This window comes from Hyperoodon ampullatus (genome assembly GCF_949752795.1).
Source record: "Hyperoodon ampullatus genome assembly, chromosome: 10".
In the NCBI taxonomy this organism is placed as follows: domain Eukaryota; kingdom Metazoa; phylum Chordata; class Mammalia; order Artiodactyla; family Ziphiidae; genus Hyperoodon; species Hyperoodon ampullatus.
The window spans coordinates 49516458-49539963 of record NC_136923.1 but is presented as its reverse complement, the minus strand read 5'-3'; the positions used below and the strand labels follow the sequence as shown (position 1 = coordinate 49539963).

The window sequence follows — 23506 nt, the reverse complement described above, 5'->3', positions numbered from 1 at the left end:
CTAGAGCTCGCGTGCCACAACTACTGAGCCCTCGTGCCACAACTACTGAAGCCCGTGCGCCTAGAGCCCGTGCTCTGCAACAAGAGAAGCCACTGCAATGAGAAGCTCGTGCACCGCAGCGAAGAGTAGCCCCAACCAGAGGAAGACCCAACGCAGCCAAAAATAAAAATAAAAATAAATTAAATAATTTAAAAAAATAGAAGGGCTACTCTGGGCAGGGGGCTGCTGAGGAGGGGCAGGCAGGGGAGCTGGAGCACCACATGGGGTCTGCAGCTCCGCAGCCTCATGGGTCTCTGAGCTCTTTGGGCCACGAGTAAAAGCTGCCCCATTTCGGGAGTAGGGGGAGTCAAGAGCAGATCTGACTTGGAAAAAGAGTCCAGCCTGCTTTGTTTTAAAAAGGTGATGAGGGGGCTTCCCTGGTGGCGCAGTGGTTGAGAGTCCGCCTGCCGATGCAGGGGACACGGGTTCGTGCCCCGGTCCGGGAGGATCCCACGTGCCGCGGAGCGGCTGGGCCCGTGAGCCATGGCCGCTGAGCCTGTGCGTCCTGAGCCTGTGCTCCGCAAGGGGAGAGGCCACAGCGGTGAGAGCCCCGCGTACCGCAAAAAAAAAAAAAAAAAAAAAAAAAAAAAAAAAAAAAAAAAAAAAAAAAAAAAAAAGGTGATGAGGAAAGGCTGTGTGGTATGAATATTTCAAGTATATTTCAATATTTCAAGTATTTCAGGGGTCCATCCACAGCCAGGCTTCCGGTCTCAAAATCGCTCTCTCTGCTTCTGATACTGAGTGGGCTGCTCTTTTTATTGGAGCGCTTATCCCTATACTTTTTCAAGTACCAACTAATCTCTATTGCAATCTATTTAAAGCAACTTTTCTTATTCCCTGCCCCCCACTGCCTTAACTCTGTCTTAGTTTTTGCTTATCTCCTTGTCTTCTGTCCTCTTCTTATTTCTTCCTAGCGTCTTCCTCCCTGTTCTTTTCTCTCTCCTCTCCCTTCCCCCCAGTATTCTTGGTCTTAGACCTTGACGGGTATTCTCTGCTGATTATGCTGCCCAGTCTTGGTATGCCAATGGTCTTTGAAGCTAGAGACTTTCAGCATCTCCTGTTTTCTCCTTCTTACTTTTCTTTATATCTTTAGAGGCTAGGCTTATTATGAGGCTAATGAAACTTCCACCAAAGGCCTCTCACTTGCACAGGCCCCTCCCTACCAAGGCCTTGTGCCTAATTCTATATTCGTAATTTTGTATTAATTTTCTTAAAGGTAGTTGCCCTATATTTGTAGGATTCAGGCCCTGTGGAATCTGGATCTACCCTAGGTCTCTACCTTAACTCTGGGGTTGGCTGACTGACTTAGTGACTGATTGTTGGTCTCTTCCAACCAGGCAGTCCTTGGGCCCTGGATCTTTTAGCTTTGCTTGAGGGACATGCAGGTTGTTTCCAATTATTCACAATTATAAACAGCAGCAGGGTAAACATCCTTCTAACAAAAGCCTCACGGACATCCTTAATTATTTCCTTTGAATAAGTTCCTGGGCTTAGAATTGCTGGGTCAGAGAGGGAGGTTTTAAAGCATTTTCTCTGCATTTCCAGAGTGCCAGTGAAGCTGAAGTGTGCCCTTTAGGGAAATGTGTTTAACTTTGGAGTAATTTACCAAAGGGCTGCTCCAGTCTAATGGAAGAGCATAGCCACCTACGTGAGGGGGACTTAGAAAAAGATCACAGAGAGTCAAATTGGGTGTGGGAGGTAAGTGACAGACACAAAGAGGACAATGTGTTAAAACTCTGAAAGGAAAAGGAGGCAGCGGTCACTAAGCCTTGTATCTGCTGCCTTTCTTTCTGAGCAGAAGTTACTCTTAAGCTTCTTCATTCAGCCTTAGTGGTTCAATAGTTTTGCTTCGTGCTAATTAAACACCTCTGTACAGGTGGAAGGATTTGTTGTGTGTAGGGTAAGGGAGGGAGGAGAGTGTGCAGGGGGAGGGGCAGGGAGAGAGCCCAGGCACGACAGTCTGCAGGGGCCAGAACTGAAGGGTCCCCAGGTTAAGGGGACCCCAGGTGCACATCACAAAGCTCCTGCATATGCTCCGTCAGTAGGACTAGTGCTTCTTCTCTAATCCCATAACTGAGCATTCCTAGCAGTTCTTTTTTAAGCAATAATTGTCACTGATCTATCTCTCTGTGTAAGGGATGGGGTGGCCTCGCTTTCCGAGCCCTGGGGACTGCGTCCTGCATATGCAGTCATGTTGCGTTGGGAACAGAGTCCTGGACCCAGCCTCTCTCCAAGGGTTTGGCTTGAGTGGCCTCTGCTGTCTGTCATGCTCTGGGCAGTGAGCATTGTCCCCATGGCCAGGTGGACCAGAATATGGCAGACAGTGTGATAGATGTCATTTGTATCAGTTTGGATGCAAACATGCAAGTGACTCGGTTTCTTTTTTTCCAGTGACACCCCTGAGGGCATCTCCCTGCCCTGAGCTAGCATCCTCCCCTAGACCTCCCACCACCTGGGTCTTCTTGCTCCCTTTGAACAATAGCAGGAGGTGCCAGGGAACACGGACAAAGCAGATTTCTGTCCCAAGCAGATTTCTGTCCCCTTCCTTTAGACACGGACTGGTCTCTCAGCTGCAGGGCAGACAACTGTAACACCCTGTGAGATAAATAAATGCAGCCCTGCTGGCTGGCGTAGAGCCCCAGAGCGGGTTTCTTTCACACCCTCCCCTTCCCTCCTTCCTCTTGGCCCCAGACGCCCCGGAGTCCTAGGCGGTTGGGTGCATTGGCTTCCTTTCTGGAGACGTGCTTCCTCCCTCATCTCCCGGGATGCATCAAGACGGCTGTGCTCGGGCCCAGAGCAAGTGCTCGGAAATGGAAGAGGCGCCGGCGTTTTGCTTTGTTAAGGTTGTTAGAGCATCACTCAGTGAGGAACAGGAGGTGATTCAGAGCCGAGGGGACCACAGCATCCTCAGTTTGCATGAAGGTTGAGAATTAAAAGAACAAGCTAGATGGTCTGGCACTGCCAGTGCAGTTGCCTCGAGCCAGATATATTGCTGTCTAAGTTAAAATTAATTACAACCAAATAAAATGAAGAATTCAGTTGTACAGTCATACTAGCCACATTTCAAGTGCTCAATGGCCACGCGTGCCTCGTGGCTACTGTACTGGATAGCACACAGAACATTTTCACCATCGCAGAAAGTTCTGGTACTGGTTTGGAGCAATGACTTGTGTCTTAAAGGGCTAGCTAGACAGGGACTTCCCTGGTCGTCCAGTGGTTAGGCCTAGGCGCTTTCACTGCCATGGGCCTGAGTTCGATCCCTGGTCAGGGGACCAAGATCCCACAAGCCATGTGGTGCAGGCACCCCCGCCGCCTTCCGGCAAAAAAAAAATAAAGGGCTAGACAAAGATCAAAAGGCAGTGTAAGAAAAGTCGACCCTTGTATTTGAGTATGAAAACTGAAATGAGGGAGCTTAACTAAAAAGTAAGACTGGGCAGCCTCTTTTCATCCATCAAACATTGGAGTGCCTGCTCTGTACTAAGGGCTGGGTATTCAAGAATGAAAAATGCACTCACAGCCTGATGGGTGAGAAGGTTGTGGGCTTCTCGTCTTGTGTGTCAGGCAGAGATAAGATGTGGGCTCCCATGGGGGAGAGGCTGGTCCTGGGGCAGCCCCGGGGACTTGCGATGGGCAGAGGAGAGTCCCGTGAAAGTAAAACCTTCCGAAGGGGGACCCTGGGATCATGGGCCCCGCTCCTCACCCCCAGCCCCACCCGGCTTTGCGAGGAGACACCCAGAAATGATGGTGGTAGCCGGGCCTTCTCATAACCTCTGTGGTGACCTCTTTGTCGCGTTCTGTCCCGTGTCAGGCTCTCAGGTGGGGCTGTAGCTCCACTTCCCCATATGGATTTTCTGGAAGTAGCTTTTTCAAACCTCGTTCCTGGTTCTTGCCCTGCAGAGCTTGCTTTCTCAAAGCACTCAAGAAGGGATGACACATGTATGAGGCTCGAGTTCTAAGGGGACCCGGAAAGCATCCCTTGGGGTTTCCAGGACGTTTGCCTGAAGATCTCAGGAGGCTGGCGAGGGTGCTGTTTCCTGAGCTAGTGCTGAATGCTGGCCAGGGGAGAGGCAGCTGTGTCACTCAGGAAAGAGCCTTCCAGGGCAAGAAGACAGACTCTTCACAGCCAGTTTCTAACAGCCCAGAGTGTGAGAGTGTGAAGGGCCAGGCCCTGGCCAGCTCTGAGTCCCCAGCGACCTGCTGCTGGTCAGGAAATGGTCTCCTTCTGATAACTCCCATTGTGATTTGTCTGGGGAAAATGCCATATTCACATTTGTTAAAAGCAGCCATGGTGTTCTCAGAAATCATTTGTTTTCAAGGAAGTAGCATATAACTTTAAGAAATCAAAACGGGGACTTCCCTGGTAGTCCAGTAATTAAGACTCTGTGCTCCCAATGCAGGGAGCCTTGGGTTCGATCCCTGGTCAGGGAACTAGATCCCGCATGCCGCAACTAAGAGTCTGGAACTAAGATCCCGCATGCTGCAGCCAAGACCTGGTACAGCCAAATAAGTAAATAAATATTAAAAACAAAACAAAACAAAATGAACGATCCCATCAGATAGGATTTGCTGGGCATCTACAAGAGGTCCAGTGCTTTCACAAGCGTAAAAGTCCCCCAGTGGGATCTTTGGGACAACCTAGTGAGTGGTTTTCAGTTTGCCAGGTAGAGAACAAAGGCTTACAGAGTTACACACCTTGTCCAAGGTCCATCCCAGCCTTGGTGATGCATGCACATTGGGGGCCTGTGCAAGAGAATTATGGGGGTGGGCGGTAAGGCCGGTGAAAGAACTGGGGGTTGGGGAGGAGACAGGATTGGGCAGGGAGAGCCTTGGACTGTGATTGGGATCTGATTCAAGTCTGGGCCATCTCAACACGGGCACACCCACCCCAAGATTATAATCAGTCCCTGGGGCTGCCTGGGAGATGCGTGGCATCAGCTTGATTGCCTGGAGTGGGCTGCAGCTGGAGGCTGTCGGCTGACTGTCCTCTTGCAGCCAAAAGGCTTCAGGTGGTGCACACCTACCTCCACGTCGGCCACGGAGCCCATCGTGTGTGAAAGGCTGTGTTCGGAGATGTGAGGTGTGTTCTTCGGCCTGCAGTGTGGCTGGGATCATCTGTGCCTCTGCTTATCCCGCTGTATCAGCATGGGGGGCGCTGGGATTCTGGGCTGTTAGAATTGGCCCCGAGGCAGACTCCCAGGGTGCCTCTTCCTGGCCTTTGGGAAGTCTCAGGTGAGGGACGGAGGAGGAAGAGAGCTCCCACCTTGCCCTGAGCCACTGAGTCGCTGATGAGCGCTTGGCTGGAGGGAGCTGCCAGACCTCAACCCTGGTACCTTGTGAACTGCAAAGCCTCAAGCCATGTGGATTTGGCGACCAACCAAAGCAAAGTGTTTGAGCATCACTTAGGAAGTGAAAGTGAATCCAAGATTGGGAAAAATCCAGTCTTTGAAACCACAGGCTCATTTGGTCCCCAGTGTCTGCTTTTTTGGGAGAACAAAAAGGACTTGTGAGTTTAAATTTGCAGCGGCAGCGGCAGCAGCAGAAATACACTTACAGGGCGCTTAACCCATATTAACTCACTTAATGTTCTCTGCAATTGCTTCAGTTGGTTATCATTGTAGCCCCATTCATGAAGGGGAAAACTGAGGCACAGAGACGGTGTTTGCCCAAATCACATGGTGACACAGTGGTCGAGCTGGGGCCTGCACCTTTGCCTCTCAAGAAGTCAAGAGTCTGAGTTTGGAGCTTCAAGGCACCCAAGCATCTGTGTCATGAGATTCTGTCTTACTTTCTTGGAAAAGTTATGGAATCATGGTCGTGGTTGCTTCCCTGTGACACCCTTTGCAGATGCTTATTCAGGGCCCACTGGATACCTGTGCAGAGATCCTGGGGTTCTGCTTTCCAGAGATGCTTGATCCCTCAGTAAACAGGGGCCAGTGATTCCGCCAGGGACGTTTGTAGGTCCTGCTGTCATGCTAAGTCTCTATAAGACAAGTGTCCTAGGAAAGATGGAGCGTTCTGGACTATTCCGTGTGTGCATCCTAACCTCCCTGGGCTGCTTTTGTTACCATCCCTCCACCTGCTCCATTGAGTCCTCCGGGCTCCCACGGCTTATTTAAGAAGCTCTGTTTGGAGAGTAGATGGGAAAGAAAGCCATGGCGGCCCGTGTTTAGGATTTACCCCTGGGTTTGTTAAAGAAACCCACACAGGGTCAGAATTTCTGTACAGGCGGCCAACAATATGAGAGCAAATCTGAGCATAAAAAAAGCATGGAACGAATTTCCTCCATCTCAGCTCATCCCTTGGTATGTTGAAGCCCAGGTGACCTCTCCCACCCATTCTGGACTGTTTAGTGTTAAAATGCTGCAACGTGCACAGACACCAGAGCAAAGTCGGCCGTGTGTGTGGGACACCCCAAGGGCAGCACTGCACAGGGTCCTGGCACCTCTTCTCCATCAGGCTGGGTCCTGGAGTGGATGTTCCAGACGCAGGGAAGTGGGGTTCTACGTGGCTCTGCCTTCATTGTGGCCCCTGGTTCCCCAGCAACAACCAAATCCGTGGTCTGTTCCATAACAGGGGGGGTGTCTGACTTCGCCCCCATTTAGGAGCGGTGTGTTCTTGGCAAGTTACTTCAGCCGTCTGAGCCTCATTCCCTCCTCTATAAAAGAGGAATAATGAGAATTTGTCCCTCATCACGTTGTGGGGGAGATTAAATGAGATGATGTCTGCAAAGTCTGGAACATCACATGCAGAACATAGTAAATCCTGGATAAATATGAATAGCTATTTCTATTGCTACTTTGATCTGACATTTGAAGCTAATGGTCTTCATCCTGCCTTTAGATGCTAAAAGTTTGCTTTCAGTACATTTGTTGATCCATTTATTTATCAAAATTTGAGTGTCAGCACTCAATACAGAAATGAATGACAGAGTCTTGCATAAGACACTATTATGTGTGGTCTCTAAAATTTTGGTCATGGTCTACATAAATCTGCATTTTTGTGTATTCATGTGTATGTCTACTTCCAAAAGGATCTGAGATGGCTGCTTTAATTGGAGACCTGTGGGATTGTAAACCCTAGAGTTTTTAAAATCTTTTTTTAAATTGAAGTATAATTGATTTACAATATTATGTAAGTTTCAGGTGTACAACATAATAGTTCAAAATTTTTATAGATTATATTCCTTTTAAATTTATTATAAAATATTGACTATATCACCTGTGCTGTACAATACATGCTTGTAGCTTATTTATTTTATACGTAATAGTGTGTATCTCTTAATTCCCTTCCTCTGTCCTGCCCTGTCCTCTCTTCCCTCTCCCCCCTGTTAACCACTAGTTTGTTCTCTATATCTGTGAGTCTGCTTCTTTTTTGTTATATTCACTAGTTTGTTGCATTTTTAGATTCCACATATCAGTGAGAACATACTGTATTTATCTTTCTCTGTCTGACTTATTTCACTAAGAATAACACCATCCAGGTCCATCCATTGAAATTTTGCCATTTACATTCTTTTTTATGGCCGAGTAATGTTACATTGTATATATACCACATCTTCTTTATCCATTCATCTGTTGATGGACACTTAGTTTGCTTCCATATCTTGGCAATTGTAAATAATACTGCTGTGAACATTGGGATGCATGTATCTTTTTGAATTAGTGGTTTCCCCCCCCCCCTAGGAATGGAATTGCTCTGTCATATGGTAGTTCTATTTTTAGTTTTTTAAGGAACCTCCCTACTGTTCCCCATAGTGGCTGCACCAGTTTATTCAGTATATTCCCACCAACAGTGTAGGAGGTTTCCCTTTTTTCTACAGCCTCCAGTATTTGTTATCTGTGGTCTTTTTGATGATGGCCTTTCTGACAGGTGTGAGGTAAATCCTAGCATTTTGCATGCCTCTTCCTTTTCTCAGCGAGCAAGCGGGAGGTCACTTCTTTTCTGGGGAGCTCTGGCCCTCATCCCAGGCTCCAGGTAAGTCTGGGAGGTAGGTCCACACTTCCAAGGTGCTGGTGAGAATTTTACCCACCACCCCCCCCTCCGCAAAAAACGTAAATGTGAAAGTATTGACCTATTTTTCTTGGAGAAGAAAACTTTCATGAGAAACCAGCAGGGAGATTTCAAGACTCAGGTCTCCAGAGCTCTGCAGCTTGCTCTGCCTCCTGAATTTTAATGTTTACTTGATGCTCTCAGGTGGGGAAGGAAAACCTCGGCTCTTTGCCATGTTTCCTTCTCCAGGTACATCTACCAGGACCTGAGCCCCTGGACAGGGCAGCAGCCTCTGAGGACCCTTTACTCCCATCCAGGGTGGCCAGGGGGGATAATTTCTCTCCGAGCTGGGACCCTCCCCGTGGCTCTGTTCTTTCCCGGTTGGTCATGGAATTTTACCTATTTCCTTCTCTGGGGAGTGAAGGTTTTGGCATGGTAAGGTGGCTTTCCTGGCACTGGCTTTCCCACTGCTCAAGTCTTGGCTGTGTTTTGCCCAGAAAGGGATGTGGAGTGATACCTGGGGTTTCCCTGAGGTGTGGTGGACACGCAGTGATTGAATTCCACTCCTGTAACTAAAACGTGGGTCCCCAGGGAAGTTTTGGTTTGGGGATCAAATGCCTGAAAGCAAACCTAATGGGTTTAAGGTTTTGAATCCCCAGTTGCTGTCCTCGATCTGGCTGTAATTTCGCCCTGCAGAATCACTGCTGTGGTATTTGTGGGAAGGGAGGGAGCCCTTGGGACGATGTCAGTTCCGAGCCTCCTCCAGGGAGATAGCTGTGGTTCAGCCCTTTTCTGCCACCTGCTCCCAGGGGAATTGACGGGTGGTTTGCTCTCAGGAGGTGAGGGATGGGTTCAGAGTAGGATGGGAGGCTGGACTGGAGCCTTGGTAACCTGCTTCCCCACACACAGGTCAACCAAGGAAGTGGCTCTGTTGGAAATATGGAGTGCATTTAAACTGCCACAATAGGAGGGAAGGACTTCCCTGGTGGTCCAGTGGTAAAGAATCTGCCTTCCAATACAGGGGACGCAGGTTTGATCCCTGGTCAGGGAACTAAGATCCCACATGCCTTGGGGCAGCTAAGCATGTGAGCCACAACTACTGAGCTCACACACCTCAACTAGAGCCCGCGTGCCGCAAACGACAGAGCCCACGCGCTCTGGAACCTACGTGCCACAACTAGAGAGGGAAAACCCACACGCCTCAACTAGAGAGAAGCCCGTGCGCCGCAACGAAGAGCCTGCGCACCGCAACTAAGACCTGATGCAGCCATAAATCAATAAATAAAAGTGGGAGTTTGGGGGGACTGGAAAGAACATGCCCTTGGACATGGGCACCCTGGGTTCAAATCCCAGCCACTTACCAGCAATGGGACCCACCATTTCTGAGTAAAGTGCACACTAGAAGCTGCCTGACAGGATTGCCTTGAGCAGGAAATCAGACAACCCATGAGCACAACTGGGGCTGGCAGATGAACGGATGGGCCCCCATTTCCAAATAGGTGCATGAACTGCTCATTAAGAGAGGCGGCACCTCATTATAGTTTTGATTGGCATTTCTCTAATAATTAGTGATGTTGAGCATCTCTTCATGTGTTTATTGGCCCTCTGTATGTCTTTGGAGATATCTCTATTTAGGTCTTTTCCCATTTTTTGATTGGGTTGTTTGTTTTGTTGTTGAGTTGTATGAGCTGTTTATATAGTTTGGAAATTAAGCCCTTGGCTGCATCATTTGCAAATATTTCCTCCCCATCTATAGGTTGTCTTTTCGTTCTGTTTATGGTTTCCTTTGCTGTGCAAAAGCTTGTAAGTTTTATTAGGTCCCATTTGTTTAGTTTTTGCTTTTATTTCTATTGCCTTGGGAGACTGACCTAAGAAAACAGTGGTATGTTTTATATCAGAGAATGTTTTGCCTATGTTCTCTTCTAAACAACAAGGTCCTATTATATAGCACAGGGAACTATATTCAATATCTTGTGACAAACCATAATGGAAAAGAAAATGAAAAAGAATATATATGTATAACTGAGTCACTCTGCCGTACAACATTTTCAATCAACTATACTTCAATAAAATACAAAGAGAGAGAGAGAGAGGCTGACCTCTGGGTAACACCACACCAACCATGTGAACGTTCTAGGAAAGCAAGAAGATGATCGAAATTCAGCCTGATGGGGAGGAGAAGGACCATCTTTCAGTTCCAAACCCCTGTCTGTCCTCTGGGGACAGAGCTTCCAATCTAAGTTCTAAGCTCAGGGCCACCTGCAGAGCAACACATGCCTTTTTCAGACAAGGTCACATGTGTGAGTGGCTGGCACCAGAGAGGGCTCTCGATACCTGTTGGCTCCCTTTTCCTCCTTTCTGGCTGACGTGGGGTGGGCAGAGTAGGGGAGTGGGCCCTGCACCCCACTGCTGGGGTGCGTGCTGCACTTGGTGTCTTACCGTGCTCTGTGGGCTCAGGCAAGTCCCATGACCTTGTGTGGCCACCTGCTTCTCCATCTGTAAAGTGGGAATAATATCAGTGCCTCCCATAGGCTTGCTGTGAAGATGAAATGCAATTGTGCCCAGAGGGAGCCTAGCCCAGCACCTGCACACCCCAAGGGCCCATTACAGGCTGGTTGTCCTTGTAATTAGGAACCCGAGTTCTGAGTTAAGGAGGAGGCTGAAATGTCTGGGAAGTTTGTGTGCATCTTTAACTGGGGATGGGATAGAGGAGAGCCTTGCTTTTCGGGGTCATCAGTTCATATGGGCCCCAGATGAACGTGATTATTTGTAATCAGCATAGGTGGTTCTGTAACCCTTAGATTATAAGTCACCTGGGGAGCTTGTCAAAATGCACGTTCTGATTTAGCAGGCTGGGGATGGAGCCTGAGATTCTGCATTCCCATCAGGCTCCCAGGTGTTTTGCATGCTGCTGGTCTGAGGATCACACTTGAAGTAGCAAGCAAAGGTCCGAAACAGCCTGATGATTTATCACTGGGAGCCTGTTGGTGGGGAACTCCTTTAGATGGTAACCCTACAGAGGAAAGAAACATCTTATTGTCTTGTCAAGAGTGCCGGGAAAGATTTGGGGGGGGGGACATTTGAAGTGGCTGGGATGTCTCTTTGTAACTCAACAAGAAAAAAAGCAGATGGCCTCTTTCAGTGGCATGCCCTGAACTCTGGGCCATTGCCCTCTCTTTGGGATCAGCCTGGCGAATAGCCAGCTGAATTAACTTCAGAAGAGGCAAGCTCATCGGCTGGCCTGTAGAGCTGTCTTGCTGGCCAGAGGCCTAGGTAAAGAGCAGCACCAGGCTGCGGAGGAAGCCACAATGTTCTGTGAACACAGAGATACGGGCTCGTCCTCCAGCGAGCCACCACTGTGAATGTCGTGCACACAAGTGCACACACACCCCCTTATCTCTTGCTTCATTTCTTGTTAGATTTGGGGGAAAAAACCTCCTCTGAGCAGCTGATTAAGAGTTTGAACCAGATGGTTGTTATCAGTGCTTGATCAGCCCTTGTTGTTAGAATCATTGAGTACCTTGGGCTTGGAAGGAAAACATAATTCAGCAGGTCCCTTCTCCAACTTTCGGTTTTGAAATAAATTTCTGCTTCTCTGTCTCAGCTCTCGGCTGGGAAAAGCAGTGCTGGGATTTAAGCTCTCCAGGGTCCTTCCTGCTTGGATACCTGTGTATCTGTATTGAGAAGTCTGGAGCAGTGGCAGTCTGTGGAAGGTCCGGGGTTCCAATGCCACCGTGGGGGACATAATAGAGAAACAGCCCATTGTTTCTTGCAGCCATTTCCCTTCCTTTGTACATGATGAATTCTCCCCCTTGTTTAGTTCTTGTGATTTTTTTTAGTAGCATGGATTGCAATTGGCGTTTATTCGCTGTGCTGATATAAATTCGGAGTTGGTGGGAATTTCTGGACCCAGGTCTGTCCCATGGGGGTTTTCTAGTGGAGGAGGTATTTTATGTTCCACAGCTCCTCTGGCCTGCCATGTGGAAAGGCGGTGGGTGTTACAGTGTAGAGATGGCAAGCTGCTGATGCCTCTCACCTGTGTAAACACAGCCAGCATTATAGAGCCACCCTTGGCCGAGCCCCGGTGGCTCTGGAGCTCAGCCCCAGAAACCGGGGGGTGGGGGAGAAATTGACCCCTTCATGTGGCTTTCTTCTCACTTGAGTTTCATTTGGTGTGTCGTCCTGTATTTGAGTGAGAGCAGTCGCAGGCCGGCCAAGCTGCCCTCGTGTGGTTGATGGAATCAGTGTGGTCTGTGGGGAAAGTGCTTGCTAGGATTTCCAAAGGTGATGGGTTCCAGCCCCCCTTCTGCTTGGGGGTCCAGCAGCTGTGGCCCATCGTGGTGAGGCAGAGGCTGGCAGCTGCCCGGGGAGCACTGGCAGGTTGCAGATCCTGGGCTGTTACTGAGCGGCAGCAGGCAGCTTGGGGGTGCCCTCACTGTTGGGGGCCTGGCTCCTGTCACCCCTCAGTGTGGTATGATTTGATTCCTCATAGGATCAGCTCCAGACTCTCTGAGACTGACCTGGAAAGAAAGCTTCCACTAAGGAGACCCTTCCTAGCCTGGGGGTTGAAGGATTGGGCTCAGGGACCCACGTGCCTCCTTGTGGACCTGACACCATGTCTCTGAGCCAGATTAGGGTGCTGTCCCTGTGGGATCTGCCAGCCTTTGCTGAAGGCCCGTCTGAGGGTCTCAGCCCTCCGTTTTCTGATCTGGAGATCTCCACCCCTTTGCTACGCCAGAACGTCGGAGGGGAGCAGCGTCATTCTGAGGCCAGGGTTGGGGTGAACGTTCGAGATCCCAAGATGAAGGTGGCTTTTAGGACAGAGTGGGGGGAGCCTTTGTCAGCTTTCTACAGCCCCAGGGAGGCTGTTTAAGGTCCTTCTAACCTGTGCTTTTAGACACCTTTTCCAGAGATGCATGACGGAGAATGCTTTCCATTCCAAGGCCAGTGGGAAATGATCTATTTCATAACATGCCCGGTACCCTTGGGAGGGAATTGCATCTCCCTTCCAGGCTGCTTGAGATACGGGGCAGCTCACTTTCCAGTTGAGCAGTGGCTTGGCACTGTCTACTCTTTGAACATCAGCATGGGTTTTGTTTAAAGTTTCGTTGTACAGGTCCTTGTAGCTCAGCACCAATCATTCCTGGCTGGGGGTAGTTAGTATTCTTTGCTACAGCTCTTCGGTTGCCTGCTTTCCAGAAACAATGCACAAAACTGTAGGTCAGAATTGTTTTTGTAACATCTGGAGGGGAATGTGTGCCATTCCCTCATGCTCTGTACCCAAATGTGTGTCTCTGCCATCTTGGCGTGTCTTGCTCTTTTCCTCCAGTGAGCAAGGGCCCTGCTGGGGACGGCTCATTCCCAGGGCAGCTTTTCAGTTCAAGATGCAAGATGCACAACCACGTTCTTGCCCTGTTGTAGCCAAACCCTTCTATCTCCGGTTTGCTTTGGGCTAGAGGACGCAGTTTCTAATTCCACATTGCTGCTACTTCTTTCCTGTCACCCCCAAATGTACACGTTGTGTGTGGCAGGGAGGGGCAAGAGGGGGACGTGGGACAAAAGGCATTTCTAAATTTCTTTTTTATTTAGTCACTAAACTTTTTAACAAGTTGAAGTGTAACCCATCCAGAAAAGCGCCCATTGACATATCTACAATTGAATAAATTTTCACAAATTTGTATAAACACCACTCAGTTTGAAAAAGAGAACATTTTAAGCACCACCCTCCAGGAGCCCTTCTTCCTGGTTACAACCCTCTTCCATCTCCCGAGGTCGCCAACCTTTAACAGAACCGTTAAATTTCGCCTACTTTTGAACATCAGATAAGTGGAATCGGGCAGTGAGTACACTACTGTCCCCAATGTCTTTTGCTCAGTGTTTGTGAGTTTCATCCATGAGGTTGCAGTTGACTGTTCATTGATTTTCATTGCTGTGTAGAATTCTATTTCTACACCACAGTTTATTTATGCATTCTAGCATTGGTGGATCTTTGGGTTTCTTCTAGTTTGGGGCTGTTTTACACCCAGCTGTGAACATTTTGTGCATGTCTCCTGTAGACATATGTGCATTTCTGTTGGGTATGTTCCTAGATATGAGATTGCTGGGTCAGAAGGTAGGCACTGTTTTAGCTTTCTTAGGAGTTGTTGAATCACTTTTCCAAAGCGGTCGTGCCCCACAGCAGTGTGTGAGGGTCCCAGGTGCTCCATATCCTTGTCAGCACTTGGCGTTTTCAGTCTTTTTGGTTTTAGCCTTCTGGGTGGTGTGAAGTGGTATCTCATTTGGATTTCTCTGATAACTAATAGACTTGAGCACCTTTTCATATGTTTATTGGCCATTTATCTTTCTTCATCAAGGATCTGTTCAAGTCTTTGGTCTATTATTCTATAGATTTGTCTGTATTTTTTTTTTTTTTTTTTTTTTTTGCGGTACGCAGGCCTCTCACTGTTGTGGCCTCTCCCGTTGCGGAGCACAGGCTCTGGGCGCGCAGGCTCAGTGGCCATGGCTCACGGGTCCATTTGCTCCGCGGCATGTGGGATCTTCCCGGACCGGGGCACGAACCCGTGTCCCTTGCATCGGCAGGCGGACTTTCAACCACTGCGCCACCAGGGAAGTCCTATCTGTATTTTTGTTATTGATCTGTGGGAGTTCTTTATACATTCTGGATAGGAACTGTTTGGTGGTGGTATGTGTTCCCAACCAAACTCAGATTTTTTTCAAGGTATGTTAAAATCATAACAGGTTCACTGTAGGAGTCCCTCCCCTCTGCCCCCACCCCCCTCCAGCACTGTGTAATGCTGGGGTATGATCTCCCAGGGAGCATTCAGACAACACACCCATGGCTGGGTGAGGATTTAACCACTGGCTGCCGGTTGTGACCGAATGCCCTTTCTTCTTGATGTGCAGGGTCCTTGTGGGTGCACCAAAGGCGGATTCCAAGTACAGCACTTCAGTGAAGTCCCCTGGGGCTGTGTTTAAGTGCCGCGTCCACACCAACCCTGACCGGAGATGCACCGAACTGGACATGGCTCGAGGTGGGTGGATTTTCGCTGCCAAGGTGGGAATGGGTATCACACCCTCACACTTTCCTCTTTTTCTTCCTGATTATTCATTCATTTTTCCTTCCTTCCACCCATCCACCCACCACATATTGAGTACCTGTTACTTTGTAAGCACTGGGATACACCAAAGATCCTACTATCCAGGGCCTTATAAATTAGTAGGCAAAAGATACTAAACAAATAATTGAGTGTGAGAAGATCAGAGGGGAGGTGAGTGTTTGATCTGATCTAGATTGGAGGGTCTGGGGCAGTGACTTTTACAATGACTGGAAAGATGCACAGCAGTAAGCCGGGCAGGTACAGGAGGCAGAACCTCCAAGTGGAGGAAAGTTTGTGCCATTTTAAAATTCAGAGCAAGCACAGCATCACTGGAGTGGTGAGCAGGGGAGCGTGGAAGCAGAGGTTGGTGAGGTGGGCTGGGACTGGACCACACAGGGCCCGGCAGGTGGTAAGTAAGGTGTTGGGATTCTATCCTACGTGCAAGGTGGGAGGCCATTAAAAGCAAGGTTAGGTTTTATGTTTTAAGTAGGAAAAGATATGACTGAGGGATGTTTTTAAAAGCCCGCTTGGTCTGGTGGAAAATATATCATCTTTGGAGTCAGATCTGCCTGGGTTCAGAGCCCAGCTCTGCCAGTTACTCACTGGGACTTACTGGGAATGTCCCAGAGCCTCTTTGGCCTCAGTTGCCTCACCTGTAAAATCAGAAGGAAGATAGCTATCTCATAAGGATTACCTTGAGAGGATTGATGAGATAATAGAGATGAATACACAGAACTGTGCTTGGCACATAGTAGGTTCTCAATAAGTAAGAGCTATATTTTATTGTACTCATCAATTCAAGACCTCACTTTCTCCAAAGTCCTTTCCCCTCAAGATCTTCTTACTATTATTTTTTTTAAATGAAGAATTGTCATGATTTTCTTTAGCAGAAATAGGGGAGGTGTCCATGGTGTCTATGACTGGTTTGTGGGCTGTTACTGGTATATAACAAATTAAGGAGCTTACTTCGTAATATAAATCAATGTACTGCTTCCTTCCTTGAGAAAGTCTTGCTATGAAAAAAAATTGACTGAATTAAACAACATACGTGGTGGTGGAGTCAATTTACATCTTGTTACCAGTTCCTTATTTACGGGCTGGTAATGTAATAGGGGCGGGGCAGCCGCGCAGCCGTAGCCGCGCGGCCAGTTACCGCGAGACCCTCAGCGCGCGAGAACGGGAGCTCAGAGGTGAGAGGTCCCGCTCCGCCGGGTCAGCAGGGAAGCGGTCCTCGTGGCGGAGAGTGTGGAAGCGGCGGATCGCCGCCTTCTCCCCGGGGCCCTCCAGGCCCTTTGGCCTCCGCCGGTGGGTGAGCTGGGGGCCCGGGGACAGGCCGAGGGCTGTGTCCTGCAGGGCTCCAGAGCCCTTGTCACTGGGCCCCGGCCTTGAGGCAGCGGTGAACCTCTCCCCCATGCCCACCTCCGCGAGCTAATGGCGGCGGCAGTCACCCTGAGTCGCAGTCGGCGGGACCTGGCCCCAAGTTGGGCGGCCTAGGGAGCCTGAGGGCCGGCTGGGTCCTGGGCGCCTGGCTCCCTCAGCGATGACGGCTGGGCGGGGTCTGGGGACCTGGCCCTGAGGGCGCCGCCAGCTGAGATCTGCCTCCTCAGCTGGGCTGGGCACTGGCGGGAGGACCCGGGCTGGGTGCTGGACCAGCGCTCCCGGGCAGGTGACCGGCCCGCGCAGGGACCCCTCCTCTTAATGAGGCCTGGACCTCGAAGGGCGAAAGTTGAGCCTTGGGACCTTGCCCTTTCTTGTCATAACAGAGACTAACATTCGTTTGGTGGACGTTTACAGGAACATCGTGACCCGACCTCAGGAACAAAGGATCTGACACCAAGAAGCTTCCAACAACTAACCCCACCCCTCCCTCCCCTTTCCTGTAAAAGGGCTTTGCTGAAAGCTTTCAGGGAGTGTGGAGTTTTCTAAGCCTTGAGTCACCTGTCGCCTTGCAGGGCACTGCAATAAACCTTTCTCTGTTCCCAATTCCGACTTTCGTATTGTTTGGCCTCACTGTGCATCGGGCACAGGGCACTGCGTTCGGTAACAGTAACAAACACTTGGGTTGTAGACTGCCCTGTGGAAAGCAGACAGGAGAGCATCATTCCTCAGTCCAAGCCTGGCTTTTCTCTCTTTCCTCCAGGGAAGAATCGGGGCATGCCCTGTGGAAAGACCTGCCGGGAAGACAGAGATGATGAGTGGATGGGGGTGAGCCTGGCCCGGCAGCCCAAGGCTGATGGCCGCGTGCTGGTAAGGCCTCCTGGGGGAGCCATGGGGAGAGGGTGGCACCCTGGAAATGAATGACCTTGACCCCTTAGGAAAGCTGGATGGCATGGCAATAAGGGCATGGCTTTGAGATTGCCTCTTCTGGACTACTACTTGGACAAATGATTAATCTTTTTACTTTCTTCGTCTGTCAAATGTTAATAATGTCTGTCCAGGGTGCTGAGATGTGGCTATTGAAAAATGGCAAATGAAATGTAGGTGAAAAGTACTTTGCAAATCTCATTCATTACATAAGCATTTTCTTATGGGTATCTTTTTAAATTGAGGTATAACTTACATAAAATGCACAGATCTTAAGATTGCAGTTTGGATTTTGACATTTGTACACACTTGTGTGACCACCCACCCATCAAGATATAGAATACTTCTGTTGGCCCCAAAAGTTCTCTTATGTTTCTTACTAGTCAACTACTCCCACTTCAAGGCAACCACTGTTATGATGTGTATTACTGTGGGTTATTTCTGCTTTTTCAAGAACTTCATATAAATGGAATCCTACAGTGTGTGTTCTTGTGTTAAGGCTTTTTTTTCCCTCAAAAGAATACTTTTGAGATTAATCCATATTGTGCATATCAGTACTTCATTCCTACTTATTCCTACACAGTATAATATTTTATGAAATACATATACGTTGTTTTAAAATAGTCATTTATTTCCCTCCCAAAGTGCATATGATATATTCTGATCCATTAGGTGCTTTTTTTTTTTTTTTTTGCGGTACGCGGGCTTCTCACTGCTGTGGCCTCTCCCGTTGCGGAGCACAGGCTCCGGATGCGCAGGCTCAGCGGCCATGGCTCACGGGCCCAGCCGCTCCGCGGCATGTGGGATCTTCCCAGACCGGGGCACGAACCCGCGTCCCCTGCATCGGCAGGCGGACTCGCAACCACTGCGCCACCAGGGAAGCCCTCCATTAGGTGCTTTGAGGGTGATGCAAGGAAGAAGATGTCTTTGCCCTTGAGACTTGCGATATGCTGGGACTGCCCAATAAAGCAGTCATTATTTAAATTTATCAGAATTAGATAAAAAATTCAGTTTAGTCACTCTAGTCACATTTCAAGTGCTCAGTAGTCACAGATGTCTGCTGGCTGCTGTGTTGGCTGGCACGGAGGAAACATTTCCATCATTGTAGAGCGTTTTATTGGCCTCAACAAAATCTCTCACTGACCCAGAGGTCTTGTTTTGTCCATTTTTGTCTTTTACAGTTTTCTCTTGAGGTATAACACTAAAGTTCTTAACATACACAGTTTCACTGAGGAGCTGGATGGATGTTTTCATGTCCATGTACTCATGTATCTGACTTCATAGGCCTTTTCTTGGAAGCTGTATAAAGATTTTTTGTTGTAAAAGCATGAGATCAAGACGGGAAAATAATACTAGCTGCTGTTTATGGAGGGCTTCCTCTGGGCCACAGGCTATAAAGCTGAGGGTTTCACATATATTTAATCCCTGGGGGAAACAGATTTTCCTTAAGGATCTAGGCAAAATGTTTCTGACTCCTCCCTGAGGAGTCCATTTTGTGTTAGACTTCTCTGTGCGGAGTTGTTGGTCTGAATTTCACCTGCCTTGTCAGCACAAACTAAGCCTCTTGCCGTCGGACCCCTTTGGGGAGGGAGGAAGCAGCTGGATGCTGTTGCAGCGTCAGAGGGCCTCCCTACTGGACAGCATAGGTCCTGTGGAGGCCCCCATCCCAAAGTTTGCCTTGGTTTCCAGCCCTTTAATCACTGTCACCTGCTGCCCTGGACCCTCTCCAACCTCTGCCTTCCCGCAGACACGGTGGCCTGACCCTGACTGCGTGACCAGGCCCCAGGAGGCTTGTCTGCCATCCTATGGGAAGGAGGGGAAGGAGCTGATCCATCTATAAATCAGAGTGGCCCTGAGGTCAATATTAAGAACAAAGGAGGTGGTGGCCTGGTGACAGCAAAATACGTAGGGTTCCTGAGAGCCTTGAACCTAGATCCAGTGGTTACTCCCGTGAAACATGTCCCCTCCCCACGGAAGGATGACCTCCACGTGGCTGAGAGCTTATTTCCAGAGGGTTCTGCACTTTTGCAAATGAGTATCAGGAGGGGGCCATCTCCGTGGACATGAAGAGCGATGAGGATCACAGGGACACTTGAGCCAAAGAAGCTAAGAAGGCAGAGCTGGAGGGTTTGTGCCAATGGTGCTGTGATTATCCTGTTCTAATTCATTGCATGCAAAGCTAATTTTCTCATCTTTTACACAGTTACTGCATCATCTGTTTAATAAGCCACTCTGGGGGGGTGGTGGGGAAGGACGGGCATGCAGCAGCATCTGCTTTCCTCATGGCTTTTTAATATTGTGGTCAAAAACAACATGAAATTTACCATCGTATCCATTGTTACATGTATAGTATAGTAGTGTTAACTATACATACATCATTGTAGAGCAGACTTCTAGAACTTTTTCATCTTGCAAAACAAACTCTAAACTCATCGAACAATAAGTCGCCCTCTCCCCCTCCCCGCCAACTTCCTTTTCTTAAGAGTTTGGCAACTTTACATACTGCATGATTCCATTTGTATGAGGCATTTGTCTTTTTTTTTTTTTTTTGAGGCATTTGTCTTTTGTGTGTGTGTGTGTGAGTTAAAATTTTTTACTTAAAAATATTGCATACATTCTTTTGTTTTTTCACCTGTTACATTTTATTTATTTATATATTTTTAATTTTTAATAAATTTATTTATTATTTATTTTTGGCTGTGTTGGGTCTTCGTTGCTGCGCGCGGGCTTTCTCTAGTTGTGGTGAGCGGGGGCTGCTCTTCGTTGGAGTGCGCGGGCTTCTCCTTACAGTGGCTTCTCTTGTGGAGCACGGGCTCGGTGCGTGGGCTTCAGTAGTGGTGGCACGCGGGCTCAGTAGTTGAGGCTCGCGGGCTCTAGAGCGCAGGCTCAGTAGTTGTGGCGCACGGGCTTAGTTGCTCCGCGGCATGTGGGATCTTCCCGGACCAGGGCTTGAACCCGTGTCCCCTGCATTGGCAGGTGGATTCTTAACCACTGCGCCACCAGGGAAGCCCCGATGTTACATTTTTAAAGTTTTGTCAATGTGGTTAATATTCTCTGTAGTATTCTGTTGTTTTTTTTTTTTTTTTTGGTGACTGGCTGATTTCACTTGGCATAATGTCCTCAAATTTCACCCATATTGTAGCATAGGACAGGATTTCCTTAATTTTTAAGGCTCAGTAATATTTCACTGTACGTATGTACTACATTTTGTTTATCCATTCATCCATTGATGGATATTTGGGTTGCTTCTACGTCTTTTTTTTTTTTTTTGGCCATGCCGCTCAGCATGCAGGATCTTAGTTCCCTGACCAGGGATCGAACCTGGGCCCCCTGCGGTGGAAGGGCAGAGTTCCAACCACTGAACTGCCAGGGAAGTCCTGCTTCCACATGTTGGCTATTGTCAATAATGCTGCTATGAACATGGGTGTGCAAATCTCTCTTCAAGATCCTGTTTTCAGTTCTTTTGTATATAAACCCAGAAGTGGGATTGCTAAATCCTATGGTAATTCTATTTTTAATTTTTTGAGGAACCTCTATATTGTTTTCCACAGTAGCTGTACCATTTTACATCCCCACCAACAATGCACAAGAGGAGGGTTCCAATTTCTCCATGTCCTTGTCAACACTTTTTTTTTATGGTGGCCCTCTTAATGGGTATGAGATTGTATCTCATTGTGATTTGTATTGCCCTAATGATTAGTGATGTTGAGCATCTTTTCATGTGCTGGTTGGCCATTTGTATGTCTTCTTTGGAGGAATGTCTGTTCAAGTTCTTTACTTATTTTTAAATTGGATTTTTTTTTGTTGAGTTGTGTTCTGGCTTTTTGCACGTGTGCCATCTTGCCAGGAAACGTCTGTCCCCAGTCCCCTCTGTCCTCCCTGGTTTAGACTCTGCCACCTCCATGAAGCCTGTCATCAGTGACTGTGCTGTCTAGAACAAGCTTGGCATCTTTTGTGTCATTAGGAACTCAGCATTATGTCGTTACCTTATGTGCATGACTTATTTTATGTATATGTCCTTTTTAATGGAAATCACTTGGGTATAGAGACCAAATCTTCTATCCTTTTAACTCTCAGCACATGGAGAAGGTCTCTCTAAGGAGTGGGTCTGAATGTGTGTTTGAATAACGTAGGGGCTGAGCGTCAATGTTAAAACAATTAGAAACTAAGTTAGTTGCCATCTCTTCTTCGTGGCTGATTTTAAGCAGTTGATGGAAGCTTGAGGCAAAGGCTATAAATTGCCCCTAGGAAATGACAGGTGACAACAGGGTACAAGGAGTGGCCACCTAGTCCATATTCATGTTTAGGAGGCTTCATATCCATTTGCTTTTTCTTTAATGTCTTATTTCTACCTGTCAAAGCTTTCTGGGAGGCAGGTATTTATTTTAAAATTAAGAACAGGAAGATATGTGTTATTCAAATATGTTTTGAGAACTCAGGAGGTGCCTGGGGGTGTGGGTATGACACCTGTATCCCCAAGGAGCATAATATTGGATTCCAAGGTTGGGCGTGAAGAGGGAGAGGTGGGATGGCTTTTTTTGAAAATGGCATCTGGTGCTGATTTCAAAGTAAAGAACAGATAGAGGGGCTTCCCTGGTGGCGCTTTGGTTAAGAATCCGCCTGCCAATGCAGGGGACACGGGTTCGAGCCCTGGTCTGGGAAGATCCCACATGCAGCGGAGCAACTAAGCCCGTGCGCCACAACAACTGAGCCTGCGCTCTGGAGCCCGCGAGCCACAACTACTGAGCCAGTGTGCCACAACTACTGAAGCCCACGTGCCTAGAGCCCACGCTTCGCAACAAGAGAAGCCACTGCAGTGAGAAGCCCGCACACAAGAGTAGCCCGCGCTTGCTGCAACTAGAGAAAAGCCCGCGCGCAGCGACGAAGACCCAACACAGCCAAAAAATAAAATAATAAAATAAATAAATTAAAAAAAAAAAAAAAAGACCAGAGAGTTTGAAAGCTGTGACAGCGTGTCAAGTATCTCAAGGACACATGGCATTTTCTGTCCCCATGGACCGGCAGCCAGCTCTGGCAAGACCCAGGACATTGGGCTGGTCTGGCAGGCTGCCCTTGGCTCAGTACCTACCAGTCTCGGATCCACACACGTTGTGGTTCCTTCCATTGCCCCAGGGAACAAATGATACCTGGAGTGAACATAGCATTGGGATTAGAGGCAATCCCCTTCCCTTCCCGCACTCCCAGATGCAGATGACAGTTTAAGAAGTTGGGGGGAAAATATCACTTCTGGTAATAACCACCCAACAAACCCAGTACAGGCACTGAGTCGTCTCTTGGACCTGGGAGGGCACACAGTGTTCAAGTCTGACATTTCTGCTTTTCAGCAGAGTCTGCAAGCCTCAGACAACAACTGAAGTCAGCATCTAGCTGACTTCTGGGAGGAAGCGGTGTTCTCCAGCTCTATCTCTTGGCTGTTTCCTTTCCAAGCATCAGGGCAGTTGCTGTCTATTCACCACTTCTCATCTGTCCATTTTTTCAAAGCCACAGGATACACTTTTGCATTTACTTCTGTTGCTTTGTTTCCTGATTTTTTTTTTAAGTGAACTTTTTGCTGAGCTTTAACATCCATGCAGGAAAGTACACAAATCATCTGTGTACATCTAGATGAGTTTTCAGTAGGTGAACATTTTCAGAATGAGTTTCCCAGAACCCCAGAAATCACCTTCCCTGGACCTCCCAGGCCATTCCCTCCTCCCTTGGAGGGGAAGCTTCTTTGAGGGGTGGAATCTGTGGCATCAGGGCCCTGATCCCCTCCATCCCCTGCTCTCAGTGGCCCAGGGCCTGGCCCAGCCTGTGCTGGATGGACCCGAGGCATGGGAAAGCTCTGGCCATCTGTGCATGGCAAATGCACGTGTAAGAGGCTGAGGTGGGGGGGAGTGGCGGGGGGGGGCGGTGTGGCGCAGTGTTGGGGGAGAGGTACATGCCGCTGTGGCTGAGCCATCAGAAAGGCCCAGTACCCACCACCCCCAGGAAGGACATGTGTTTCCATACAAGAAAGCCCTTCGAAATATACTCATCTCTTTATCCTTTTGGGAGGAAGAACAGCCCTTATAACC

General features: G+C 48.5%; 1 protein-coding gene across 1 annotated transcript in view; it reads left to right on the top strand.

Annotated features, from left to right (window-relative positions):
• Positions 1–23506, top strand: part of ITGA9 (integrin subunit alpha 9) — a 353562-nt gene that overhangs the window by 1824 nt on the left and 328232 nt on the right. The window contains exons 2-3 of the mRNA XM_079713622.1: positions 14932–15059; positions 17266–17372. Of these exons, the coding sequence (XP_079569748.1) occupies positions 14932–15059; positions 17266–17372 (235 nt within the window). The remainder of the gene's footprint in view (positions 1–14931; positions 15060–17265; positions 17373–23506) is intronic.